Genomic DNA, 25,058 nt, shown 5'->3' with positions numbered 1-25,058 from the left:
AGATAAGGAAAAGTTGAACAAAGAACTACAAGGATATATAAGTGAGCACTTCCTTATGATACTGCAAGGAAGAGAAGACTATCAACAAAAACTACAAAAATCTCAAAGTGATACAATATGTATATATTCACACTGGAGTAAAAAAAACAAACGTTTCTCTAAATAAAAATATAAATGAGACAGTCTTCAAATACTGCAATAACAGACTTTCAAGAACAGGAAAAACAGGAAAGTCCTCATCTACAAAGGACCATATAAGTTGAAATTAGTGCCTGTGTAATAAAAGGAGACAGAACCATGGTCTCTAATCTTTGAATTATTACTCAAGGCAAAGTACTTTCCATGCTTATATTTTTTCTAATAAATAAATAACACTAATATGCATTTGTAGTACATAACATCTTTGAATAACCCAGACATCTAAAATAAACACTTGAGGGAAATAAGGATTTTCAACCAATTAAACTATACACTCTAAATCCAAGAAATGGTCTTCTAGACACTGTATTACAAAAGTAGGCATGCACGGATAACAAAAAAATGCCACCTGGCCCACCAGGGTGAAAAAGGCAACTGTCACCACCTTATCCATTTTTTTTTTTCCCCAAGTACTGGGGATTGAACCCAGGGCCTCACACATGCTAGGCAAGCCTTTTACCACTGAGTTACATCCCAGTCCTTTTTAATTTATTCTAAGATAGTCTTACTAAATTGCCCAGTCTGGCCTCAAATTTGTGATCCCTATACCTCAACCTTCTAAGTAGCTATGATTATAGGCATAGGCCACCAAGTATGGGTACACTTGTCCAGCTTGACTACTGCATCTGCCTAGTCAATCTTCCTGTTTCTCCTATAGCTCCTCTCCAATCCTTCTATACCCATAAGCCAGACTGATCTTTGAAAAATGAAAATTAGATTATAAAATTACCCTGCATAAAATCTTTCAAAAGCATTTGCCATTTTCTCAGAATGCAATTAAAACTTTTCATCTTTATCATGGCTTACAAGGACCCACATGAATTGACTCCTGCTTGCCTAATAACTTGTTATGCAATTCTCCCTAGCTCACTATGCTCTAGCCTTACCATATCCCTTCTTTCCCTTCTTTTTTATTTCTTTTTTTTTTTTTTTTTGAGAGAGAGAGAGAAAATATCTTTTTTTTTTTTTGTAGATGGACACAACACAATGCCTTTATTTTTACGTGGTGCTGAGAATGGAACCTGGGTTGCGCCCGTACCTAGGTGAGCGCTCTACCGCTGAGCCACAATCCCAGCCATCTTTTTTATTTTTTAACATTTATTTTTTAGCTTTAGTATCTTTATTTTATTTTTATGTGGTGCTGAAGATCAAACCCAGTGCCTCATGTATGCTAGGTGAGCACTCTACCCCTGCCACAACCCCAGCCCATACCAGTATCCTTTCTGAGTCAGAAAAATACCAAGCTCTTTCCTACCTCCCAGCCTACCTATCTTGTTTCTCTGCCTGGAGTGTTCTTCCTGTAATTTTTCATATATATCTGGCTCATTTAATTCTTCAGTTCTTACCTCATAAGAAGGTTTCATTGACCACCTTAACCTAAAGTGGGCTTCCCCTCTTATCCTCTAATACAACCTTGTGGCATTTATCTTAATCTATGATAAGTAAATACATAAATGAACAAGCTTATTTATGATCTGCCTTCTCAATAAGTATACAAGTGCCACTGAAGGCAGGGATCCAGATGCGTTGTTCATGACTATACAATACTATGGTATTCTCTTAACCTAACCTAATCTTCATAAATACAACAGAATGTAATAGCTCCAATCTACATTCTGTATCTCTTTACAACACTACTAAACAATGTTCAAATGCCAGAAGACATGGGAAAACCACAAGAATATTCAGAATGCTGAAGATAAGTATTTTATTTTAATTTATTTGAATAGTGTTACACACTTGTCTTCGTAAATATCTAATTTCTTCTAACTTATTTTAATGGTTTCCCTTGCAGGGAAACTGCTGACTTACTTCCCTGAATGGCTAAATGGCCTTCCAGCTCCTTCACAAACTGCATATACCTGGGAATACTGAGTACATTACAAGCATTCAATTCGTTTCACATACCCCCTCTTTTTTTTTTTTTTTTTTTTTTACAGTTAACGATTTTCCCCCACGTCATTTTAAAAGAGCTGAACAAGAAATTTCTCAAAATCACACGACTGCACTGTAAAGAAGCATTAACAAATTATCTATGTTTTTCTCTAAAATCCAGTCATAAAATATTGAAGCCAGAGAATCATTTTATTTTCTCATACTACTGAGATCTCTCTAAATAAGATTATTGATCAAAAGTTCTAAAAGCTCAACACCGGTTAATAATTAACTTGTTGTAACATGTTTCACATTTTAACATCTCTAAAACTGAGATTAGTCTTATAATCACTATAATTTCATAATCTAATTGGTAGTATAGTCTTTCTAATGGTGGCTTTTACAGTTCATAATAAAGGAAAATTTATTTATTGACCATATTCTAAATATTTTTATACTAAAAATTTAAGATATTGATAAAGTTTCTTGCTCAAGAAAACTATACAGCATTCACATCAAGGAAATATATTGTCGTTGAATCTGTATTTTGTTTTGCTTGTTTCTGAGACATGGTCTCACTATATTGCCCAGGCTGGTCTCAAACTTGTGAGCTCAAGTGATCTCTGGAGTAACTGGGACTACAGTTATGCCACCACATCTGACCAAATTGGGACTTTTTTTTTTTTTTTTTTTAATCCACAATTTAGCAAGTTGAGTGTATACCATCATGTTTATATTCTTAAGTTTCTCAGATACTGGAACCATAATTCATACTTCTGTATCCTAACACAGTTGTACATGGTATTTTAAAATATTTTTTTAGTTGTCAATAGATCTTCATTTTATTTATTTATATGCAGTGCTGAAAATCAAACCCAGGGCCTCATACATGCTAGACAAGCACTCTACCACTGAGCCATAACCCCAGCCCATGTACATGGTAGATATTTAATGAATACATGCTAACTTTCAAAAAATAGATGGGGCCATAGAAATCTTTATACTAATGAATCAAACATTCCTATTACATAATTGGTATGGAGATATTAATCAATTTATCCTAACTTGCTTTCAGAGAGAGAAATTCACAGAATCTCCACCTCAATGTGATCACTTTTGTCCCTTATAACATGAATAGGTCTTGTGAGGAAAACTGGTTAAGAATAGAGATTTTGGGGCTGGGGATGTGGCTCAAGCGGTAGCGCGCTCGCCTGGCATGCGTGCGGCCCGGGTTCGATCCTCAGCACCACATACAAAGAAAGATGTTGTGTCCCCCGAAAACTAAAATAAATAAATAAATAAATATTAAAAAAAAAAAAAAAAAAAAAAAAAGAATAGAGATTTTTAGATAGGTATGGTGGTGCACCCCTATAATTACAGCTACAAGGAAAGCTGAGACAGGAGAATTCCAAGTTTGAAGATATCCTGGGAAAATTAGCAAGACCCTGTCTCAAAATAAAATAAATAGGGCTGATGATATAGCCCATACCACCCTTGGGTTCGATCTCCCCAGCACCAGTGGAAAAAAAAGAAAAAAGAAGGAAAGGAAAAAAAGGAAGGAAGAGATTTTTTCAGAAAACAAGAAGTCACTGGCTTGAAATACAGTTCTGCCATTTTCTAGCTGTCATTATACTTATGTATGAAAAATTTACTCAGTATCTATTTCAGCAATGGTAATGAGTCAAGAAAAAAGTAAAGCACTTAGCTTCATACCTGTCACAAGGAGGTAGTCAATAAGTAATTTGATAATTAGTAATTACTAAAAGTATAAACCATACTTGAGCTGGTGTGTAATGCAGTGGTAGCGTAGCTGCCTAGCATATGTGAGGCCCTGGGTTCAATCCCCAGCTTGGAGCAGGGTGGAGAATATACACCATGGAACAAAGTATTTATTCTGTTGGTTGCTTCCCTAACTCTAAAATAGGAAAAATACCTACCTTTTAGCTATTCTGAGGATTAGGAAATACACACACACACACATACACACACACACACACGTTATATTTCATTTATATATTATATATGTTTACATATATTATATATTTATATACATATGTAAATATATAATATACATAAATAAAATAAAAATACTCTGCATTGTCCTTGACACACACTCATAAATGAAGAAATTACTACTATTAAACAATAGCTGTTTTTCTTCATTGTTACTCTCAATAGCATCTAATATAGTTCTCCATAAACAAGTATTACTTTATAAATATCAAGTATTTTTTGGTAAATTTTTCAACAGATTCCTTTAAGCAATAATGAAATATTTATCAGCTGCAGAAGGTCACTGCTTATCCAACACAATTCCCAAGGACATGACTCAGTTGAATCTCACAGGAATCTCTCAACACCATTAGTAGAAGCCATCTTCTAAACAACGAATTCTATAATTACTGATTTAGGTAAGTAAAATGGTCTAAAAAGATACCAGAAATGAGTTACTAATGGTAAATGTAGCCCAGAGTACATTTTCTTAGTAAAGTACTCCTGACTACCTGTTAACGTCCTTTTGATAGTCACTTATTTCATTATTCGGATTCTCTTTTCAAATATAATTCTTTGCTTCAAATAATAGCCCCAAGATTTTCACTATCAAAACTACATTTAAAATGTATTTCCATAAATCAACTGCAAAGAATAAGGTCTAACTCAAATTTGTTCTGAATACATTAAATGAATATACATGCTGTGGCATTGTAAGTCATTAATATGAGTTATCTATTTACCTATTTGATGTTCCTTTTTTTTTTTTTTTTTTGTATTGAACCCAGAGACATTCTACCACTGAGGTAACATTCACAGTCCTTTTTTTTTTAATAAAATATTTATTTTATAGTTGGACACAATACCTTTATTTCACTAAATTATTTTTTTAAAGGTGCTGAGGATTGAACCCAGGGTCCTGCGCATGTGAGACGAGCACTCTACCGCTGAGCCACAAGCCCAGCCCTAAGTCCTTTTTATTTTAAGACAGAGTCTTGATAAGTTGCTGAGGCTGGCCTGGAACTTGTGATCCTCCAACCCACCTCTCAAAATTGCTGAGATTATAGGCCTGCACCACCACACCTGACTTTCCTCAACTTTTATAAACTAGAAATCCAAACAACCAAGGTTCTTAGAAACTTTTAAATTAAAATAAGTAAGGTTCTTGAGCTGGGGGTTTAGCTCAGTGGTAGAGCACATGCTTAGTATGTGTGAGGCCCAGGATTTGATCCCCAATCACAAAAACTAAGGCTCTGAGAGCCAAAAATGTCTGGGTTCCTATGTTAAGGTATTTTAAGAAACGGGTATTAGTCACCTGTTTACCAATAAAAGCATAAAATCTATTGTGTCATAAATATATTTTATGCTTTTCAAATTAATTGTCCCTAAATGATGCTTTCAAACCAAATGATACACTTTCTCCTCTTGGAATTCTACGAATAAAGGATAATTTGACTGGCCAGGACAGTGGCTATAATCCCAAAAACCCAGAAGGTTCTGGCCAGAGTATTCCAAGTTTGAGGCCAATCTCAGCAATTTAGCAAGGCCCTAAGCAACTCAGCAAGATCCTGTCTCAAATTCTGAAACAATAAAAAGGGCTGGGGATATAGCTCAATGGTAAAGGACCCCGGTGTTCAACACCCAGTACATTAAAAAAAAAAAAAAAAAAAAAAGACAACCTTTGCTACATAAGAGGCAGTCAGTTAAAAGTATGAAAGATGAGGCTAGGGAATAGTTCAGCAGTTCAGGGCTTGCTAAGCATGCACAAGGGCCTGGGTTCAACCCCTAGCACTGAGAAAGAAAACAATTTTATTCTCTTTATTCCAAATTCCTTATCTGTGTATGTAAATAATCATAATATCTATTTCAGACTTTCATTACAAGTTAACATATGTACAACACTAAGAATACTGCAGATTGATTAAATTACCTATTTTAAAAATAAGAAAATAGAACCATATAGAACCAAAAGATAGAATTTTTGTTAATTGTGGATATGGTAAAGACTTTTCTAAGATAACTCAGGACTAGATGTTACAAGGGAACAAAAATATGATTTTAATTGCCAAAAAATATTTATAAAACATCAACCAAATAATAAAAACTAGTCAGAAAAATTAATATGATATATGAACAGGAAATTAAGATACATACAACTGGCCAAAAGTGTATGGAAAAAAGTTTGGCTCCACTAAAAATTAAAGCCCTGAAAACTGAAACAGAACATGACTATTTTGCTTTGGCAAAAAAATGAAAAGTTAGATAAGATACTCTACTTAGAAAAGGTAAAAGAAAATGGAAATTCTCATACACTACTGGAGGAAATTAAAACTGATACAATCCTTTTTGGGAAAATTTTTCATATCAAAATTTTAAATGTCCAAATTTGACTAAATGCTCTTACTTCTAGAACTGTCCTATACAAATAATTTTTAAAAATACACATAATATGTGATTCTATTTTGTTTAAAAACTTGTTATAGGGCAGAGCACAGTGGTGCATGCCTATGATCCCAGTGGCTCAGGAGGCTGAGGCAGGAGGATCACGAGTTCAAAGCCAGCCTCAGCAACAGTGAGGTGCTAACTAAGCAACTCAGTGAGACCCTGTCTCTAAATAAAATACAAAATAGGGCTGGGGATGTGACTCAGTGGACTAGTACCTCTGAGTTCAATCCCTGGTACAAAAAAAAAAAAAGTGTGTGTGTGTGTGTGTGTGTGTGTATTCACACAGATTTTTTAATAGTGCATACATATGCTTACATATGGAATATTATGCTCCAAACTATTAACAATAGTTATATCCAAGGAATGGGATTAGAGAAAAAGTAAAGAGAGAAGGGATCTTTTTATTTTCTATACTTCATTATCATTTCTATACTTATCATTAAAAAATCTTTTTTGAAATGATCTTACAATTTAAGGATTTTTTAAAGTTCAAGAAATAAAAACAAAGTCTTAAAGCAAAGACAAGTTTTAAAATACAAAACAAAGTCAACACAAGTTTATCTTATTACTTCCTGTAGTCATCATTGGTCATTGGTCCTCAAATTTCCTTTCTGGACATATGGGGCGGGGAGTGGGGGATTCACACTTTTTAGAGGTTAGGGAAGACCATGAAATTGAACAATTTAGTTGTTAGGTGGAAGTTATATGAATCATTTCTAGGCAGAACATAATTGCAATGAAAAACCCTCACATATTATTTTTTACTTTTGGCACAATCAGCAACTTTCAAGATGGTATTTTCTTCAACCCAGATCCTTGAACAACAAATAAAGTACTCCTGAAACCTTTAATGAATATACAATGTAAGCAAAGAAAAAAAAAAAATAGCCATTGTTGCCAGTCATGGTGGCAGGCCTGTAATCCCAGCAATTTAGAAGGCTGAGGCAGTAGGACCATAAATTTGAGACCAACTTCAGAAACTGCAAGATTCTATCTCAAATTTTTAAAAAATGGGTTTTTTTTAATTTTTAAAACAGCTGGAGATGTAGCAGTGGTAGAGCACCCCCTGAGTTCAATCCCCAGGAGCCCCCCAAAAAGAAAATTATTGTAGAAGAACCTAGCCTATCTAACTGGCATAGTTCCATAAACCATGCATTAACACACTAGAATTTCTATTTTCATCAATAGGGTGGTATGAAATAAAATACCTTACTATATCTATATGTACTTACAGTAGAGTTCAGTGCCAGTCTAAGAATGATTTTTTCCCCCTGTGCTGGAGACTGAACCCAGGGCTTCTTGCATGCAAGGCAAATACTCTACCTTTGAGTTACATCTGCAGCTCAATACCTTGCTTTATTGTTGTTGTTGTTTGTTGTTTTTAATTAAAAAGGGACTTAGCAGGGGCTGGGGTTGTGGCTCAGTAGTAGAGCACTCGCCTAGCATGTGCAAGGCCCTGGGTTCAATCCTCAGCACCATATAAAAATAAATAAATAAAGGTATTGTGTCCAACTATGATTGAAAAGTAAATATTTTTTTAAAAAGGGACTTAGCAGCAAGTAGTCAACAAACTTAATTTCTCATAAACCTAAGTTTCTCATAAACCTAAGAGTTGTATAAATGGATACAACTTGATGCTAAAAGCTAAAGTGTATTTATAGACTAACATTCTTGATACATTTCATTAAGCTAACACATGCATTTTAGTCACAGGAAAATATTAGTTTTGTCAAATGTAAAATTTTGTTTCAAAAAGTAACATGAATAAATCCATCTCTAGATATCATTTGACTGTTGTTAATCTTGCTTCTCTTATCACCATAATACAGTCCTTTGTGTAGTAACTAAATATAAAAAGTTACTCTTCACCCCAGAATAGCCCCTAGGGGTTCTAATCACTAACAACACATGAAAAACTTATCATTGACTAAATATGTCATCATCTTTTTTCTAATCTATCTGGTGCTCTTTTCCAAAACTGAAGTTTTGAATCTTCAATGAAATGCTTTATTATCCACCAACATTTGAATGTTAAACACAAAACTAAAACCGAAAATATCTGCTGTCATTTACAGCAAAATAAAAGACTATAACCAAACACAGTTCAGCCTGAATAATTATTCCTGATGATTTGAATGCCATAAGATTTTTAGATGAATAAAATATTTCAAATATTTTATACTTTAAGACCCATTAAGTCCCAAATTTCCAATTAATTTAATGAAATTATTTCAAAGTTACCATAAGTGGTATATTGTTGCTCAATTTAAGATCTATAGGTGTTCCACATCTGGGTCACTGGGACAAAATGGGTTTAGAGGGCAATGTGACAATAAAGTAAATAGTAGTGTGTAACGAACTTAGTAAGTATACTAAAGTCTCAAAAAATGTTCACGAGACCTCTCCCTTACTCCAATATATGTATTTACTCACTAATTGTAGTCAAATTACTTAAATAAGGCATCTTAAATATAACCACTTTTAAAACATTTGATTTTCTGAATTTAGTTCTATATAAAGTTAAAAGCACAATTAAAATTAAGCAAGACAGATTAGCACATAAAGTCATGAACAGTAGAGACCAGATTATGTAGAATATTTTAAATGATTATGACTTTTATTCTAAGTGATATGGGGAAGTGCTGGAGAAATTAAAGAAATGTCATGATTTGATTTATATTTGAAAATGGTTACCCAGGCTACTATGTTGAAAGACTATAACTAGAAAAAGGCAGAGAAACAGGATAGCGAAAAGTTACAACTAAGAAAAGATTGTGACTTTTAGATTAAGATGCAGTAGAAGGGGTAAAAAAGTAGTCAGACTATTATTTTGAAGGTAGAGCCAAAAGATTTTGTTATCAACTTGAATGTGAATGTGAATGTGAAAAAGAGAGGAGACTAAAAACATATCTTATTTAGGGCTAAACAACAGGAAAAACAAAACTGCAATTTGCTGAATTGAATTAAATTTATGGGAAGAACAGGCCTGGAGAGGAAGCTCAGGAGTTCAGTTTTGGATGCTTTAAGTTTGAGATACCCAAGTGATGGGCTGGGGTTGTGGCTCAGCAGTAGCTAGCACATGTGAGGCCCTGGGTTTGATACTCAGCACCACATAAAAATAAATAAATAAATAAATGGATTGTATATAACTACAACTAAAAATAAATATTAAAAAAAAAGAGCTACCCAAGTGAAAATGGTAGATACACAGTTGGCTACCTGCAACCAGATTTCAAGGAAGGAAAAAGATCTGGAATAGAAATACATTTAAAACTTAGCCTCTGGATGCCATTTAAAGCCATGATACTGTTTAAGATCATTAAAAGAGTCAGTGTAGTTACAGAAAAGGTACAAGGACTGAATCTTGGGGCAATAAAACATTTAGGGGTCAGGTGCAAAATAAGGAACTATCAAAAAAAATATAGTATTTCAAGGAAGAAAAATGATTAAATTGACTAATGCAGCTAGCTGATAGGTCAAGATGAGAACTTGGAAATAAATCAAATACAAAAAGGATGTTGGCACAGAAGTATTCAATAAAGCACTATTAGAGGGAAAAAAATCAGAAAATACCTAAACACCTCCCAATAGGAAATAATAAATAATAACAAATATACTCAATGGAATATATACAACTATTAAAATGATAGTTAAGATTTCACACACATGCTTACGACATACTACTGGTTACTAAAAAAATCCAAGACATAATTAAAAGATATTATAAAATCACAACCATACAAAATTACATATACTTTTTATATTTAAAAGGAAATAAATGGATTGTGGGCTATTAGTACTTTTTGTATTTTTCAAATAAAAACACAAATGAAACTTTCTAGTAAAGGTTAGCCTGAGGTTTTATGTAGGTCAGCGGTACATCCCTTGCCTAGTAGTTTGAAAAGCGTTGGGTTCCATCCTCAGCACAGCAAAAAAAAAAAAAAAAAACAAAAACAGTTAGCTTGGAGCACCTAGTACAATTATATAGCTTTGTTCATAGATAAACCTACAAAGGCAAAGACTGAAGACAGATTAATAGTGATAGAAAAGTCTTAGCTATTTATTTCTTCATTTAAATGAAACAATTGGAGAGTTTAGATTATTAATCAAACATTTAAATATTCCTTCACACGTCTATCATTTGTATAAGTCACATTTTGTTCTAAATCTTCCTATCTTGCACTTGTTAGAAAAGAATGAAAATATATTATCATATGTATTCTGACACAGATTATAAGGGTAAAACTGCCTATAAGAGGAAGTCTGACTTTAACAATATGAAATTTCTCAATCTCCACTTTCATCTAAACTTCCAGAAACAAATGTGGTATTGACACAAACAGATAAGTGTGTGTCTTATCTTCCTATTCCCCTGAACACTTAACTCTCCCTAATACTTTAATAGCCAATGCCTGTGGCACAATACTTTATCATGTCCCATAAATCCTCCATCTGCATTCAAGGTGAGAATGATTATACAAATTCTACATTATATCTTGATAATTTGAGTAATGCATTTTAAATGAGATTTAATATGTGCATAGCAGAATTAATATAGAGTGTTGGACACTGGGATTCTAGGCATGTGCATAAACTTTCTATTAAGGTCCCCCCCCCACCCCTAGTACTAAGGACTGTACCCAGGAGCACTCTTAACACTGAGCTACATCCCCAACCCTTTTCATTTTGAGACAGGATCTGACTAAATTGCTGAGGCTGGCCTTGAACTTGTGATCTCCCTGCATTAGCCTCCTGAGTTACCGGGATTACAGGTGTGCAACATTAAGCCCAGTTCCTATTAGTTCTCTTGGAAATGATTCCCCTCCTTACATGTTCTTGCCATGTAGTTGTTTTGTTGTTGTTGTTGTTGTTGTTTTGCACTGATGGGAATCAAACCCAGGCACATTTTATAAAAGTCCTCTAGATGATTCTGATATAAACCTCTGATTAAGAATGGAGGTTCCTGTCTGTACAGTGGCACATGTCTATAATCCCAGCAACTGTGGAAGCTGAGGTGTAAAGGCTGCAAATTGAAGGCCAGCCTGGGCAACTTAGCAACACTCCATCTCAAAGTAAAAAAAAAATTTAAAAAACGGCCGGTGATGTAGCTCAGTGGTAGACCACCTGCATAGCATGTATGAGGCCCTGGGTTCAATCCCTAGCACTGCCAAAAAATAAATTTTAAAAAAATAAAAAAGAATGGAAGCTCTAAATTCATTGTATAAATCAGTGGTTCTTATGCTTTAGAGTTCATCAGAATCACCTAGAGAGCCAACTAAAATACACATTACTGGATCTGATCTTTTTTATTCAAAGGCCTCAGATTCAAAAAATTGTCATTTCTAAGAAGCACCCAGGTGATATTGATGCCACTAATCTAGGAACCAAACTTTGAGAATTATTAGCCTACACCAAATAAATCAGTACTTAAATCTTCAGAAAAATCCTTATGGGAGAGGTTTCCAAGAACAGCATCCATAACCAATATGTGTTGGCTCAACCTACATCATTCAACAGACATTTATTATGTGTGAATGTCAAAGTATAGAACTCAAACTATCAAAACCAATCACTCCTGAGAACTTGTTAGAAATGCCAGCTTCCAAACTCCACCCAGAAATACTGAATCAGAAACTCCAGGGTAGGGCCTTGAATTCTGTTTCAACAAATTCTCCAGGTAATTCTAATGCACACTGCATCTTGGAGAACCATGGGATTACGGCATAGCATAATTATCTCTGTTAAAAACATACAAAAGCTACCTTCCTTCAAGAAGTTTATAAATATGGCACTTGCCTAGCCTAGCATGCATGAGATTTGGGTTGGATTCTGAGCACCAGGGGCAGGGGGATTTATAAATATGCCAAGGGAAGTAAAATACCAAAACTAAAAACACTTATAAGATGCTATCAAGTATTAAATGAACAGTATAGTCTTAAATAGCTCCAAATTTCAGTGGAAACATGAATATTAAAAACTAAAGGAGGGCTGGGGATGTGGCTCAAGCGGTAGCGCGCTCGCCTGGCATGCGTGCGGCCCGGGTTCGATCCTCAGCACCACATACAGACAAAGATGTTGTGTCCGCCAAATACTAAAAAATAAATATTAAAAAAAAAAAAATTCTCTCTCCCTCTTTCTCACTCTCTCTCACTCTTTCTTTAAAAAAAAAAAAAAAAAAAACTAAAGGAAACTGCAATCAAAAATTTAAAAAAAACAAAAACTTATAACCTGGTCAAAGATTCCTAAACTAAAAAATATTCTAAGATTTTTACATACATGAAAAAGTTAATTAGTAGATTTCATGTGAGAATATAAGATTTCTATAATATTAATAAAAGACTTTTTGGTTATCATTTACTTCATTTTTAAATGCTGGCATAAGAGTTTTACTTGCTTGGTCAGCATATAAAATTTACTATGTCTTTATTACATATTTCATTTGCTATATTTTCTATATCTTTACTATGTTTTTCATTTTTATTTTATCTCATTCATTACTGTATTTTCACAAAAAGTCACAGGCTAACTGAACATCATATTTTCTATGGATATTTCTCTACTCCTCTGCCAAATATTCAACACCTCAAATGACTTACATAAAATTAAAATGCATGGGGCTAGGGTTGTGGCTTAGTGGTAGGGCACTCACCTCTCATGTGTGAGGCACTGGGTTCGATCCTCAGCACCACATAAAAATAAAATAAAGGTATTGTGATCACCTACAAACAAAAAATCTTTTTTAAAAAATGCATAATGGTAAAAAATTAATATGACAGATTATATCAAAGACAATACTTACCCTTATCATTAGTATTTTCTTAAAAAAGGCTTACTGGGCTGGGGTTGTGGCTCAGCAGAACACTTGCCTAGCATGTGCGAGGCCCTGAGTTCTATCCTCAGCACCACATAAAAATAAATAAATAAAATAAAAGTATTGTGTACAACTAAAAAAATAAATATTAAAAAAAAAAGGCTTACTGATTCAGAAAAGTGCTGAATATGTACAATCAAGAAACAGAAAACCAACCAGTCACAGTGGTACATGCCTGTAATCTCAGCAGCTCAGCAGGCTGAGGCAGAAAGATCATGAGTTCAAAGCCAACCTCAGCAAATTAGTAATCTCTAAATAAAGTATAAAAGGGCTGGGGATGTGACTCAACAACACCCAAAACAAATTATCAGTAAACTAAAAATAATTTTACAAAAGCAAAAGCAGATATGAGAAATTAATTTTTTTAATATCTTTTTTTAGTTGTTTATTTATATGTAGTGCTGAGAATCGAACCCAGTGCCTCACACATGCTAGGCAACCACTGAGCCACGACCCCAGACTGAGAAATTAATTTAATTATCAAAGTTTAAAGGACAGAAAATTCTCTTCATTTTTAGCAACAGATATTTATTCAAAAGAGCTGTCCAAAGAGCATGTTATGACAAGGAGTAAATAACAGAAATATTTATTAGATGCTTCAAACCTTTTAATTAAATTAAAGAAGAAACAAATCAAGATTGCCTAATCCCATTAACTAGTACAACTGTGAAACAGGAAATCAAAACACAGAAAACAAACTCATTATTTATTAAATAGAGATTACCACATGCCAAATTCCATCTAAACCTTATCTATAAGAACAAAACAGAAATTCCAAGATATTCCTAATGGTTTATTTAAGAGCAGTACATTTATACAAATTATTTTTAATTCACATATGCCTAACAAAAGTTATTTCAGTTTACTTCAATGAAAAAGTAATAAAATACCTATCAGAAGATATAAAAAACTTTAAGCTATTCTAGTAGGTCTAATTGTTAGACCTACTAGGCAAGTAGGTCTAGTAGATATAACAATCAAAATCCTCTTCAACAACATAAAGTAAAATTTAAGTAATTAGCTAATGTTATTCTCTCAGCTTTTCAGAATGAAAATAGTTAATCAACCAAAATCACTATCTTATTAGTAACAAATTTAAGTGCCTTAATATATTTAAAAAATTAATTATTTTATCATTTACTTAAGAATAAAAACAAGAGCCAGGTACAGCTGTGCATGCCTGTAATCCCAGCTACTTGGGAGGCTGAGGCAGGAGGATTCCAAGTTCAAGGCTAGCCTCAGAACTTAGCAAGGCCCTGAGCAACTCAATGAAACACTGTCTCTAAATAAAATACAAAAAAGGGCTGGGAATGTGACTCCAGTGGTTAAGTGCCCCTCAGTTCAATCCCCAGTACCAAAACATAAACATACACACACACACACACACACACACACACACACACACGAGAGAGAGAGAGAGAGAGAGAGAGAGAGAGAGAGAGAGAGAGAGAGAGTTCACCAAATTGAAAAAAAAAAAAAAATACTCAAGGAACCAAAGAATAAAATACAAAGGAAATTAAACACTTGTACACTGAAGATTAGAAAACATTACTGACAAAAATTAAAGAGGACCTAAATAAATGGAAAGACATTCCTTATTTATGGATAGGAAGACTCAATATTAAGATGTCAATCCCAAAGTGGTCTACAGACCCAAAAACCCCTATCAAAATTCCAACAGCCTTTTATGCAGAAATAGAAAAGTCAACTCTCAAATTTATATAGAAATGCAAGAGGTTCTGATTTGCCACAACAATCTTGAAAAAAAACAAAGTCAGAGGACTTACCTATCCCAATTTCAAAATTTTACTACAAAGCAACAGTAATCAAAATACTAATAATACTGGCATAAGGACAGACCTATAGACAAGTTGAAATGAGAGTCTAGAAATAAATTCATAAAACTTTAGTCATTTTTGTTTTAGTTTTTGTTTGTGCAGTGCTGGGGATTGAGCCCAAGAATTCATGCATAGAAGGCAAATGCTATACCACTTAGTTAAATCAGCCTTGCCCTGTTGATTCTTGACAAGACTGCCAATTCCACCAATAGGGGAAGAACAGTTTCATAAACAAATGGAACTGGCACAACTGGATTTCCAAGTGAAAAAAGGGAAACCCTCTCTTAAAATAAAAAATAAAAAGGGGTGGGATATAGCTCAGAGGTAAAGCACCCCTGGGTTCAATCCCTGGTACAAAAAAAAATTATAATTTAAAAATATTTTTAAAAGTTTCTACTTGGAGTGATGAAAAGGTTTTAGTAATGTTGTAAATATAACTAATGACACTGAACTGTGAAAATGTTGCTGGGTTCGGTAGCACACGCCTGTAATCCCAGAGGCTCAGGAGGCTGAGGCAGGAGGATCACACACACAAAAACAGTTTAAAATGGCAAATATTGTGTGTGTGTGTGTATACATACACACACATACATATTTTAACCACAATTTTAAAATATACAAAAAAATCACTGAATTGCATACCTTAAATGGTTGAATTGTATGGTATGTAAATTATATCTCAATAAAGCTGCTTAAAAAATTAAAAAAACTGGGCTGGGGTTGTGGCTCAGTGGTAGAGCACTTGCCTTGTACGCATGAGGCATTGGGTTCAATCCTCAGCACCACATAAAAAAAATGAATAAAATAAAGATATTGTGTTCATCTACAACTAAAAAAAATTTTTTAAATGAAAAAACATTAAACTAAAGTCTAAATGGCATTAACTAGATATCACTGATGTAGAAGGTATGACAATTGGGTCAAAGACTGAGCTGAAGCCTTTTATTTTAAAATTAAAATGAGACAAGATTGTAGAGAAGTCTAATCCTCTTAAGTGAACTTCTAATTATTTAAAATCCACTAAAAGATCCTTTCCTAACCCTAAAATTCTAGGAATCCTTTTTTTTTTTTTTTTTGTACCAGGGATTAAATTCAGGGGAACTTAACCACTGATCCACATCCTCAGTCCATTTTTGTATTTTATTTGGATACAGGGTCTCACTGAGTTGCTTAGAGCCTCACTAAATTGCTGAGACTGGCTTTGAATTCATGATCCTCCTGCCTCAGCATCCCTATCCCTGGGATTACAGGTAAGAGCCATCATGCATGGCTATTCTTATATTTTCATTAAAGCATATTTCTAAAGAGCCTTTCTTTATACTTTTGTTGTGCTAATTCAACATATATAATCAAGATATAAAATGTCTTTGCAAAAGATTTTTTTTTCTTGAAATAGTGCTTTTACAAATTTAGAATGCGGCACAGTTTCCCCCAACCTAAGCTAAACTTGAAATACTAAGTCTGGGAGCATAGCTTAATGGCCCTGGGTTCAACCCCCAGGATTTGAAAAAAACAAAACAAACAAACCATATACTTATGAAGATCAAACTGCTTACTTACTTGTAAACATTTAGGAGAAAGGAGGGGAGAAGATACAGAACTAGGGAAATGTAAAATCATCAAGAAAGGGATAACCAAAATTGTCAAGTTCAGTAAAGAGAAAAATAACTGGATTTGGCAATTAGGAAGTCACTACTGACCTAATACACACTGTAGGGAGAGGGGAGCAAAGGAGTTCAAAATATGAAAGTGGGAAATTTTCAGTGCTCTTTCAAAAAGGCTAGCTGAGAAGAAACATTGTAAAAGAGGATGGAGGGCTGGGGCTGGGGCTGGGGCTTAGTGGCGGAGCACTTGTGTGGCATGTGTGAGGTACTGAGTTTGATCCTCAGCACTACATAAAAGTAAACAAATAAGATAAAGGCATGCTGTCCATCTAAAAGAGGGTGGAGATGATCAAGAAGACACAGGGATATCCTGAAAGATAGACGAAAGAAAGAAAATAATGCTAAAGGTCTGCAAAGTGTTCACCCTTGCTCCAAATAGTATATCTAACTTCTGTATCATCCTTATGAAGCATGAGATGGTAGGGAGGAAGGCAGACTTTTTTTCTCTTTTTAATTTTTTGTTTTTTTAGTTGTTGATAGACTTTTATTTTATTTATTTATATGCAGTGATGAGAATCGAACTCAGTGTCTCACACATGCCAGGCAAGTGCAGTACTGCTAAGCCACAGCCACAGCCTCCTTTGTTTTTATTTTTAATTTATTTTTTATTTATCTTTCTTTTTTTTCTTATTTTCTTTGTATCAGCATTTACAAAAGAATCTTGCACACAGGAAACATAATAAATGTTGGTTGTGCAAATATTTCAGCTCTCCCTCCATGTTATCTATTTATTCTTAGTGCTCCCCTGCCCTTCTGGCTACTCCTTTGGGTACATATTTAAATAGAAACAGTCTAGAATATAAAAAAACTTCCCACCAGACAATGAATTAATGTAATTAAGAACAAATAGTACATGTTATATACTAATAGTTTTGGTAAAGCAATGCATTCCAAAATGTTCCTGTCATTTATTACATTCTTCTTTTTTGAGGGGATCGAACCCAGGGACACTTTACCACTGAGCTATATCCCAGCTTTTTTTTTTTTTTTTAAGATGTTGATGGGGGGCTGGGAATGTGGCTCAAGCGGTAGCATGCTGGCCTGGCGTGAGTGCAGCCCGGGTTCGATCCTCAGCACCACATACAAACAAAGATGTTGTGTCCGCCAAAAACTAAAAAAATAAATATATAAAAAAAATTTTTTTTTTTAAAAAAGATGTTGATGGTCCCTTATTTTATTCATTTATTTATATGCAGTGTTGAGAATCAAACCCAGTGCTTCACACATACTAGGCAAGCGCTCTATCACTAAGCCACAACTCCAGGCCCATATCCCAGCTCTTTTTATTTTTTTGAGACCTATCTAACTAAATTGCTTATGGCCTCAGTAAGTTACTGAGACTAGCCTCAACTTCTAATCCTCCTGCCTTAGTCTCCTAAACCGCTGGGATTACAGGTATATACTATTGCATTAGGTTTACTTGCTTATTTCTAACTCCACACAGATTATACATAAATTATGTGTTTTCTTATCATATCCATCTCACAAACAAAAAAGAAAAAAAGAATTTAAACAAAACTAGTGTACTTAAATTCCAACAAGGTATCCTTTGCTCTTCTGAAAAAGACTCAAGACTAGATCATTTAACTTGAAAGGGAAAAGAGTTTCGTAATATAAGACTCTCTTTATGCATAAGTGCTATAAGAGAAGTTCAAAATTCATGAATTCCTAACTTGGGCAGGTGGTGCATGCCTGTAATACCCAGTGTCTTCGGAGGCTGAGGCAGGAGGATTGCGAGTTCAAAGCAAGCCTCAGCAATTTAGCAAGGTGCTAAGCAACTCAGTGAGATCCTGTCTTTAATAAAATACAAAAAGGGCTAGGGATGTGGCTTAGTGCAATCCCTGGTACCAAAAAAAAAAAAAAAATCATGAATTCCTAGATATCACAGCACCCACATTTATTTTTTTCTAGTACACATTGATCAAATACTATATGCAGTTTATCCACCTGGAAAAGGCTCAACTGAATATTAATTTGTAACTAAAATCAAAACAAAATTGTCTAGTCTAATTAAGTTTAACACTAATCCCTTTATACTTCATCAATAATTCTCATCCAAATTTACTAAAACTCTTCTTTCTACTAATAAGTAATTTCTCCTTTTGACAGAAGTAGAAGGAGAATAAAATGACCAACATAAAAATAGGAGCTAAATTAGCATACATAAATAATACTGGGTCAATAAAGCCTTTTTCATTATGTAATATATCACCCTAAGACCAAAAAAAAAAAAAAAAGGCAATTAAAAACACTGCAAATGGTAAAAAGAAAAAGGTAGTTGCTTAAAATACAAATAAGAAATGTTTGGTATTGATGGTGACTAAAAGCTCCATAATAAGGTATAATTAGCACAAAAAGTAAAAATAAAAATAGCTGGGCACAGTGGCACAGGCCCATAATCCCAGCAACTCATGAGACTCAGACAAGTTCAAGGCCAGCCTCAGCAACTTAGTGAGGATCTAAGCAACATAGTGAGACCCTGTCTTAAAATAAAAAACAAAAAGGGCTGGGGATGTAGCTCAGTGGTAAAGTATCCCTGGGTTAAATCCCCAGTACCAAAAAATAATTAATTAAGTTGTAGAAGCTGAGAATTAGAAATAAAATTAGATCCAGTTCTCAAGAGTACATAGATATGGATTCTTAGGTTTTAATGTCCAGGTACTTGGATTCACTAAGACTTAAAGTGGTATCCAGGAATTTGCATTTTGAAACATAATGTGGTCCAAACCCATAAAATTAGAACTAAATGAACTATGTTAGGTGTGTCAGAATCCAGGCCTTAACTCAGGACAGTGGTCTTCCCACTATGCCACTTAAACTGCTCTACAGTTGAAGAAACTAGGTCAAAGAAAGAATAAGTTACTAATATTTTGAGTCAATAAGCTCCAATTGCTTTTTATAACTCATTCACCAAGTATTTCTTAAGCATCTCTTATGTGTACAGCCATATGGAACAATACAAAACAATTTAAGATATGAGCACTAGGGGGTGGCTCAGTGATAGAATGCCAGAGGCCCTGGGTTGGATTCCTTGGCCAAAATGACATGAAACCTATCCTCTAGAAACAATTACTAATTGGGAGGACAAGATAAATACATAAAAACAATAACATGAAGGCTCTTCTTCTTTACTACTAAAAAGTTGGCCTTTGGCTGAGGATGTAGCTCAGTAGTAAAGTAATTGCATGCCCTGAGTTGTACCCCAAGCAGGGAGGGTGGAGGAGAAGAAAAAAAAAAAAAAAATATATATATATATATATACACACACACACACACACACACTTTTAATGAAAAAAAAAAATGTCTTTCTTTGTCACAGACATCTCTTTCCACACATTTCATAGACACACCAACATCAATACTGCATACCACAGGCCACATTCCAAGACAGCTTTTGTAGAGACCAAACCTGGTGTCATTTTAATGCAAAAGCCTATTTAAGAGCTTAGCTCCATTCAAATGTTAAGGAAAGCCTCTTCCCTTCAATCTACCACTTCCTCATCTCAAATGGTAGATTGAAAGTTTTAATCTTCATTCCTGTGCAATGGAACTAGAGGCAAAAATGTACTTCTACACCCCCCAACTCCTCCCTTGTCTTGGGCTTGGCAGTAAGACTTAGTTAGCCAATGAGATGTTAGAGAACCAGAGTCTGGAAAAGTGCTGGTGGGCTGGGCTTGCTCTCTTCAACTTCTGCCACAGCACTGATAACAAGCTTTTTCCAGGTAGATGTTACCCTGCTTCCAGCATGGATTCCATAATGAGAGAAGTGGAGCAGAAGAAATGCTTACTGTTGCACACCACTAAGATTTTGTGATTGCAAATTATTATGCAGCAAGAGGTGACTGAATCACCATATTTAAAAAATCTAATCAGGACTGATGATATAAAGCACTCATTCTCAAATTTACCTGATACTCTCTGGAGTCCCAGAGAGATTCATTCAGAACAACTAGACTACAGGACTAAAAAGATCACTTTTTCAATCACGACTGATTCTGTTGCAGTGTCCACATTTCTAGAAACATTGAAATTAAGATTACTAAACTTCCAGTTACTCAACAATATTCAATAACTGCTCAACAATACTAATAGATGACTCACTTGAAACAATGTGTGCTCCCAAAGGAGATGAATGTAATTGAAATCTAGTCAAGAGAATTATTTCAAATGCATTACAGAAGCTGACACTTAAACACTTATATTTTGTTAAAATTAAGTCATTTATAAACAAAGTACATCTTATTTTTTCATAAATCCTAATTTTTTGCATACCAACTATTTTAAGAATTAAGAAGTCCAAGAAGACAGAGTAAGTAGGAAAGAGGAATTCAAAAATAATTTATCCATGTTCCCAAAGAAGGATATGCTCTGTATTCCAGTACATTTTTTTTTTCCTATTCAGGTGAATTATGTGCATCTGTCCAATTACATCATGACATCCATATATCCCAAACCCATTCTGGTCACCTTGAACTTAAAATAATAAAACTGCACTAGCCATTCCAATATCAGGCAAAGTTTTATACATTCAGAACCATGACATCTGCATAACCAGTGCCTACACTATTATTCTCTGTAATGTCCCCACTACTTTTCAAAGGTGAAAAAGGTGAAACATTACTCTATCTTCATGTTCCAATTAGACTGAGAAGTAGTTGTTGCCTCTGTTGCTGTTAGAATTAATGTGGTGGGTAAGAGTGCAGGCTATAATCCTGTCTCCATAATTTCCTGACTGTGTAATTAGTTATTTAAATTATCTGTACTTTTCTCTCCCTCTCTAAAAAGGGAATAACAACCTGCAGTACAGAATTGTCAAGAGGATAAAAAAAAAAAAAAGTAAAGCTATTTGAAAATGTGCTGGTGCACAGAAAGCACTCAATAAATACTAACTATTATTATTGTTACAGCTCTAAAACCCAGCTTCCTAGCACTGTCATCAGGTGCTAGGTAATACTAAAGAAAAAAGATTAACACCATTTTTATTAATCTATCCCCTTTAAAGGGACACTATTCTAAGAATATTTATTTTGCCAAATAGAAATGGTTTATTTTAAAAACAATGTTTTCTTCTCTTGTTTTTGTCAGTTCTGATCATAAAATGATAAGCATGTCACTATAAAAGAGAACCTACATTCCAAAGGGTAAAGAATAAAAAAGAACAAAAATATTCTGAAATTTCTGCTCAAAGAATGACTGGTTAGCTTAAGGCCTTTTTTATTCTTCTTATTTTACAAGAACCACATGGCTTGTGGCTAGAGAATTTAAAGAGCTAAATAACAAATTTAGAGAAAAAAGTGTTCATTTTTACTTGAAAAATAATTGCAATGACTAAAAATATTAAAATCAGTGTCAAACATATTCGATTCAAAAGCTCATGAGTTTAATATAAAATACAGACCCTAATTAACTTACCATAATTAACAATGGACATGAATCAGTAATACCAAAAGCACAGTAGAAAACTTTAAATTTTCTTTCAGTATTTTCCCAAAACAGATTTTTATAACCTCTCTAACAAAGCAATGAGAAATTTATTCAATGTGAAAACTACACATTTGTAAAAAGAAAAGTAATTGGAAAGCCAACACTCTTGTCCTTCATTTTTTTTTTAAATGCATAATCCATGTGGCTATTCTTTGTCAAATTTAAGAATTATATGTACAATTCACTCCTGAAAATGTCTAAAAGCAAATCACCAAAAGACTGCTTGAAAAATGCAGTTGCATTGTGAACTTGGGCCTTTTTCTTAAGGTGGCTGAGAATTTAAAAAGAAATAGCCAAAGAAAAGGATGACTGTTTCCTTTTACATTTCAGTAAAATGTCAAAGTACTTTCAGGAGTCAAATCTCTTAGAAGTGTGACATAAAGTTAAAGTTGTCTCAATGACAGGGAAGTCAATAGATGACAGGTGACCAATAAAAGTGATCAAAATACTTAATGCTCAACAGTAATTCCAGAAACACATTAAATGAGTGTGTCCAAGTTAAAAAGATGGAGATATAACTGCTAGAACAATTATTTGGTAGCAAATTAATACTAATGGTAACAGTAATGAATAGTATTATAGAGTGTATCAAGAATCCCAGTCTGGTTTCCTCAACATTAATTCTATTCATTCAGTAACATTTTTCAATAATGAAAAGTAACATGCATTCCCAAGGAGTGGTGGAAATCTAAAAATAAATGCAAGTATGTGTTTAGTTGATGTTCTTTTTACTATAAGCCAAATCCGCTTCTTTTTGTTGGGGGGGGGGGACTACAGCTCTGTTTCCAAAGATCTCCTAATAGACACTGTTCACTGGTGATTAAAATATTATTTTTATTCCTTGCATTACCTCACAGCTAAAAATGTCAAGATACCACACCCAACATGTCTTTCCCCACCCCCCAGTGGAGGGGGATGGGGGTGAGAATATGGGAGTGAGGATATGAAACTACACGAAAACACTAAAGGCGATTTCGCTGGCAGGTACCCGGCAGCAGATCCCCTCCACAGTGACCCAAGGGGACGTGTCGCGAAGGGCGAGCGCAGGCCTGGGCCTCCGAGGGCTCCCTCCCTCGCCACCGCTGGGCAAGTGGCCGGGACGCGCTACCCGGGGCTACTCACCGGCCGCAGTGCTGACCAGCAGGATGGCCCACGGTAGCCAGGGCACCCGCCAGGGCCGCTGCAGCGAGGAAGTCATCCCTGGACCAGTCAAGAAGCAGGAGGGGGAAAAATATATATATGGAAAGTAAATACGGGCAGACAAATCCGGCAGGGAGGCTGGTCTTCTCCCGTCTGACTTATCCTGCCCGTATTACAATGCAGTTTGAAAGGACAAATGGCAGATGAGAGGACCTAGCTGCAGAGCTTTCATTCCGCTGCAGAAATTCCCTTCATTTCGCTCCCTCGCGACTGGGGGGCTTCATTCGCCTAGGAGGGGGTGCCTCGGCCCCCCAAACTGAAGGCATGTCCGTGGGGAGAAACAGGGGGAGCAGAAAGAATCCCGGCAGTTATTTTCCTCGTAGTTTCACGATATGAAAAAAATATCCAGGTCTGCGAGAAAACATATCCAAAGGAGCAGAGGAGTGGAGGGCGGGGATTCGATGGGGGGCCGAGGATCAGAACAAGTTCCGGACTGCCGCGAAGGGCGAAGCCCGGCGGGCGGCAGCGGCGCCCGGCGGCCCGAGTCGCATCGCCCGCAGCTCGAGGAAAGCAGGATTCCTTTTAAAGTTTCGCTTCGGTGCTTCCTTCACTCCGATTTCGAGAACAACAAATCCTCTCCTTCGACGAGATCGAAAACGGCGGTTGCCTCCATGGGCAAGCCCAAGCCTACACACCCCGCGGAACAATCGCGCGAGGGTCGCGCAGGCCCGGCCGCGGGCTGCCGGGCGGCGCGAGGAGGGGGGGTGGGGGGGGCGGCAGGCAGGGCCCGAGCTCCGAGGCGGCGCGTCGCGGTGAGATACGGAAAGCTGCCCCTTCTCTCCGTGCCGAACGCGCGCCTTCTCTCTCGCTTGAGGCTATTCCTGCCCCTCGATCTTGCCTGACGTGAATTCCACCATGAAAGCTTCGTCTTCGCCCATCAATGGCTCCTGTGAACGAATCACAAACCCCCGAGAAAGAAGCTGCTGCTGCTGCTGCTGTCGCCGCCGCCGCCGCCGCCGCCGCCGCCTCGTTCTCCCGCAGCTCTAGGCTCCGGGCGGAGCTCGGGCGTCGCGGGCCGAGGGCGGGGGGCGGCGGGAGGGCTGATGTAGGTTGCTGGGAAAAAGGGTGGGCAGCAAGCCGGCGAGACACCCACTGCCTCTCCGGGAAGCACTTCCAGTGGCTTGGAGCAGACCAGACACAAAGGGGGGAGTCGCCGCAGCTGCCAGTCTGCGGCGCTCCCGGTCACCGGAGTCGCCCCGCCTCCGCCACCGCCTCCTTCTCAGTCTCCAGCTCTTCCCGGCCCAGTCTGTCTCGGGCCTGTGGTGCAACGCGGGCGGCGGCGGCGGCGGCGGCGGCGGCGGCGGCACGACGAAGCCGCACTGCGCCTGCGCGCTCGCGGCCCCGCCCGGCCCCGCCCCTGGCTCCCTGGCTGGCCCGAGATCCGAAGCCTCGCGCAGTGTCTCTCACCAAAGCCGCGGAGGGCAGGGTGGGGCTGGCAACCCGCGCGGGCAGCAGTGGCCCTTCTGCCTCACACACACAAGCCTTCCGTAC

At 36.3% G+C, this 25,058-nt stretch overlaps 1 protein-coding gene across 3 annotated transcripts in view; it reads right to left on the bottom strand.

Annotated features, from left to right (window-relative positions):
* Bmpr2 (bone morphogenetic protein receptor type 2) overlaps positions 1–24,356 on the bottom strand; it is a 185,218-nt gene extending 160,862 nt beyond the window's left edge. For 2 of the 3 annotated variants that reach the window (XM_046462958.2, XM_046462960.2), the window contains exon 1: positions 23,490–24,356. In XM_046462958.2, the coding sequence (XP_046318914.1) occupies positions 23,490–23,565 (76 nt within the window). In that variant the 5' untranslated portion in view covers positions 23,566–24,356. Of the gene's footprint in view, positions 1–13,159; positions 14,341–23,489 lie in introns of those variants that run through there. The other variant, XM_058578161.1, reaches the window with a different exon arrangement.
* Positions 24,357–25,058: the final 702 nt, after the last annotated feature.

The sequence above is a fragment of the Marmota monax genome, unplaced genomic scaffold, assembly GCF_021218885.2.
Source record: "Marmota monax isolate L192 unplaced genomic scaffold, Marmota_monax_Labrador192_F-V1.1 WCK01_AAM20220418_F8-fsc00095, whole genome shotgun sequence".
Classification (NCBI taxonomy): Eukaryota; Metazoa; Chordata; class Mammalia; order Rodentia; family Sciuridae; genus Marmota; species Marmota monax.
The sequence above is the reverse complement of the archived record's forward strand: the minus strand, read 5'-3'. Positions and strand labels throughout refer to the sequence as shown.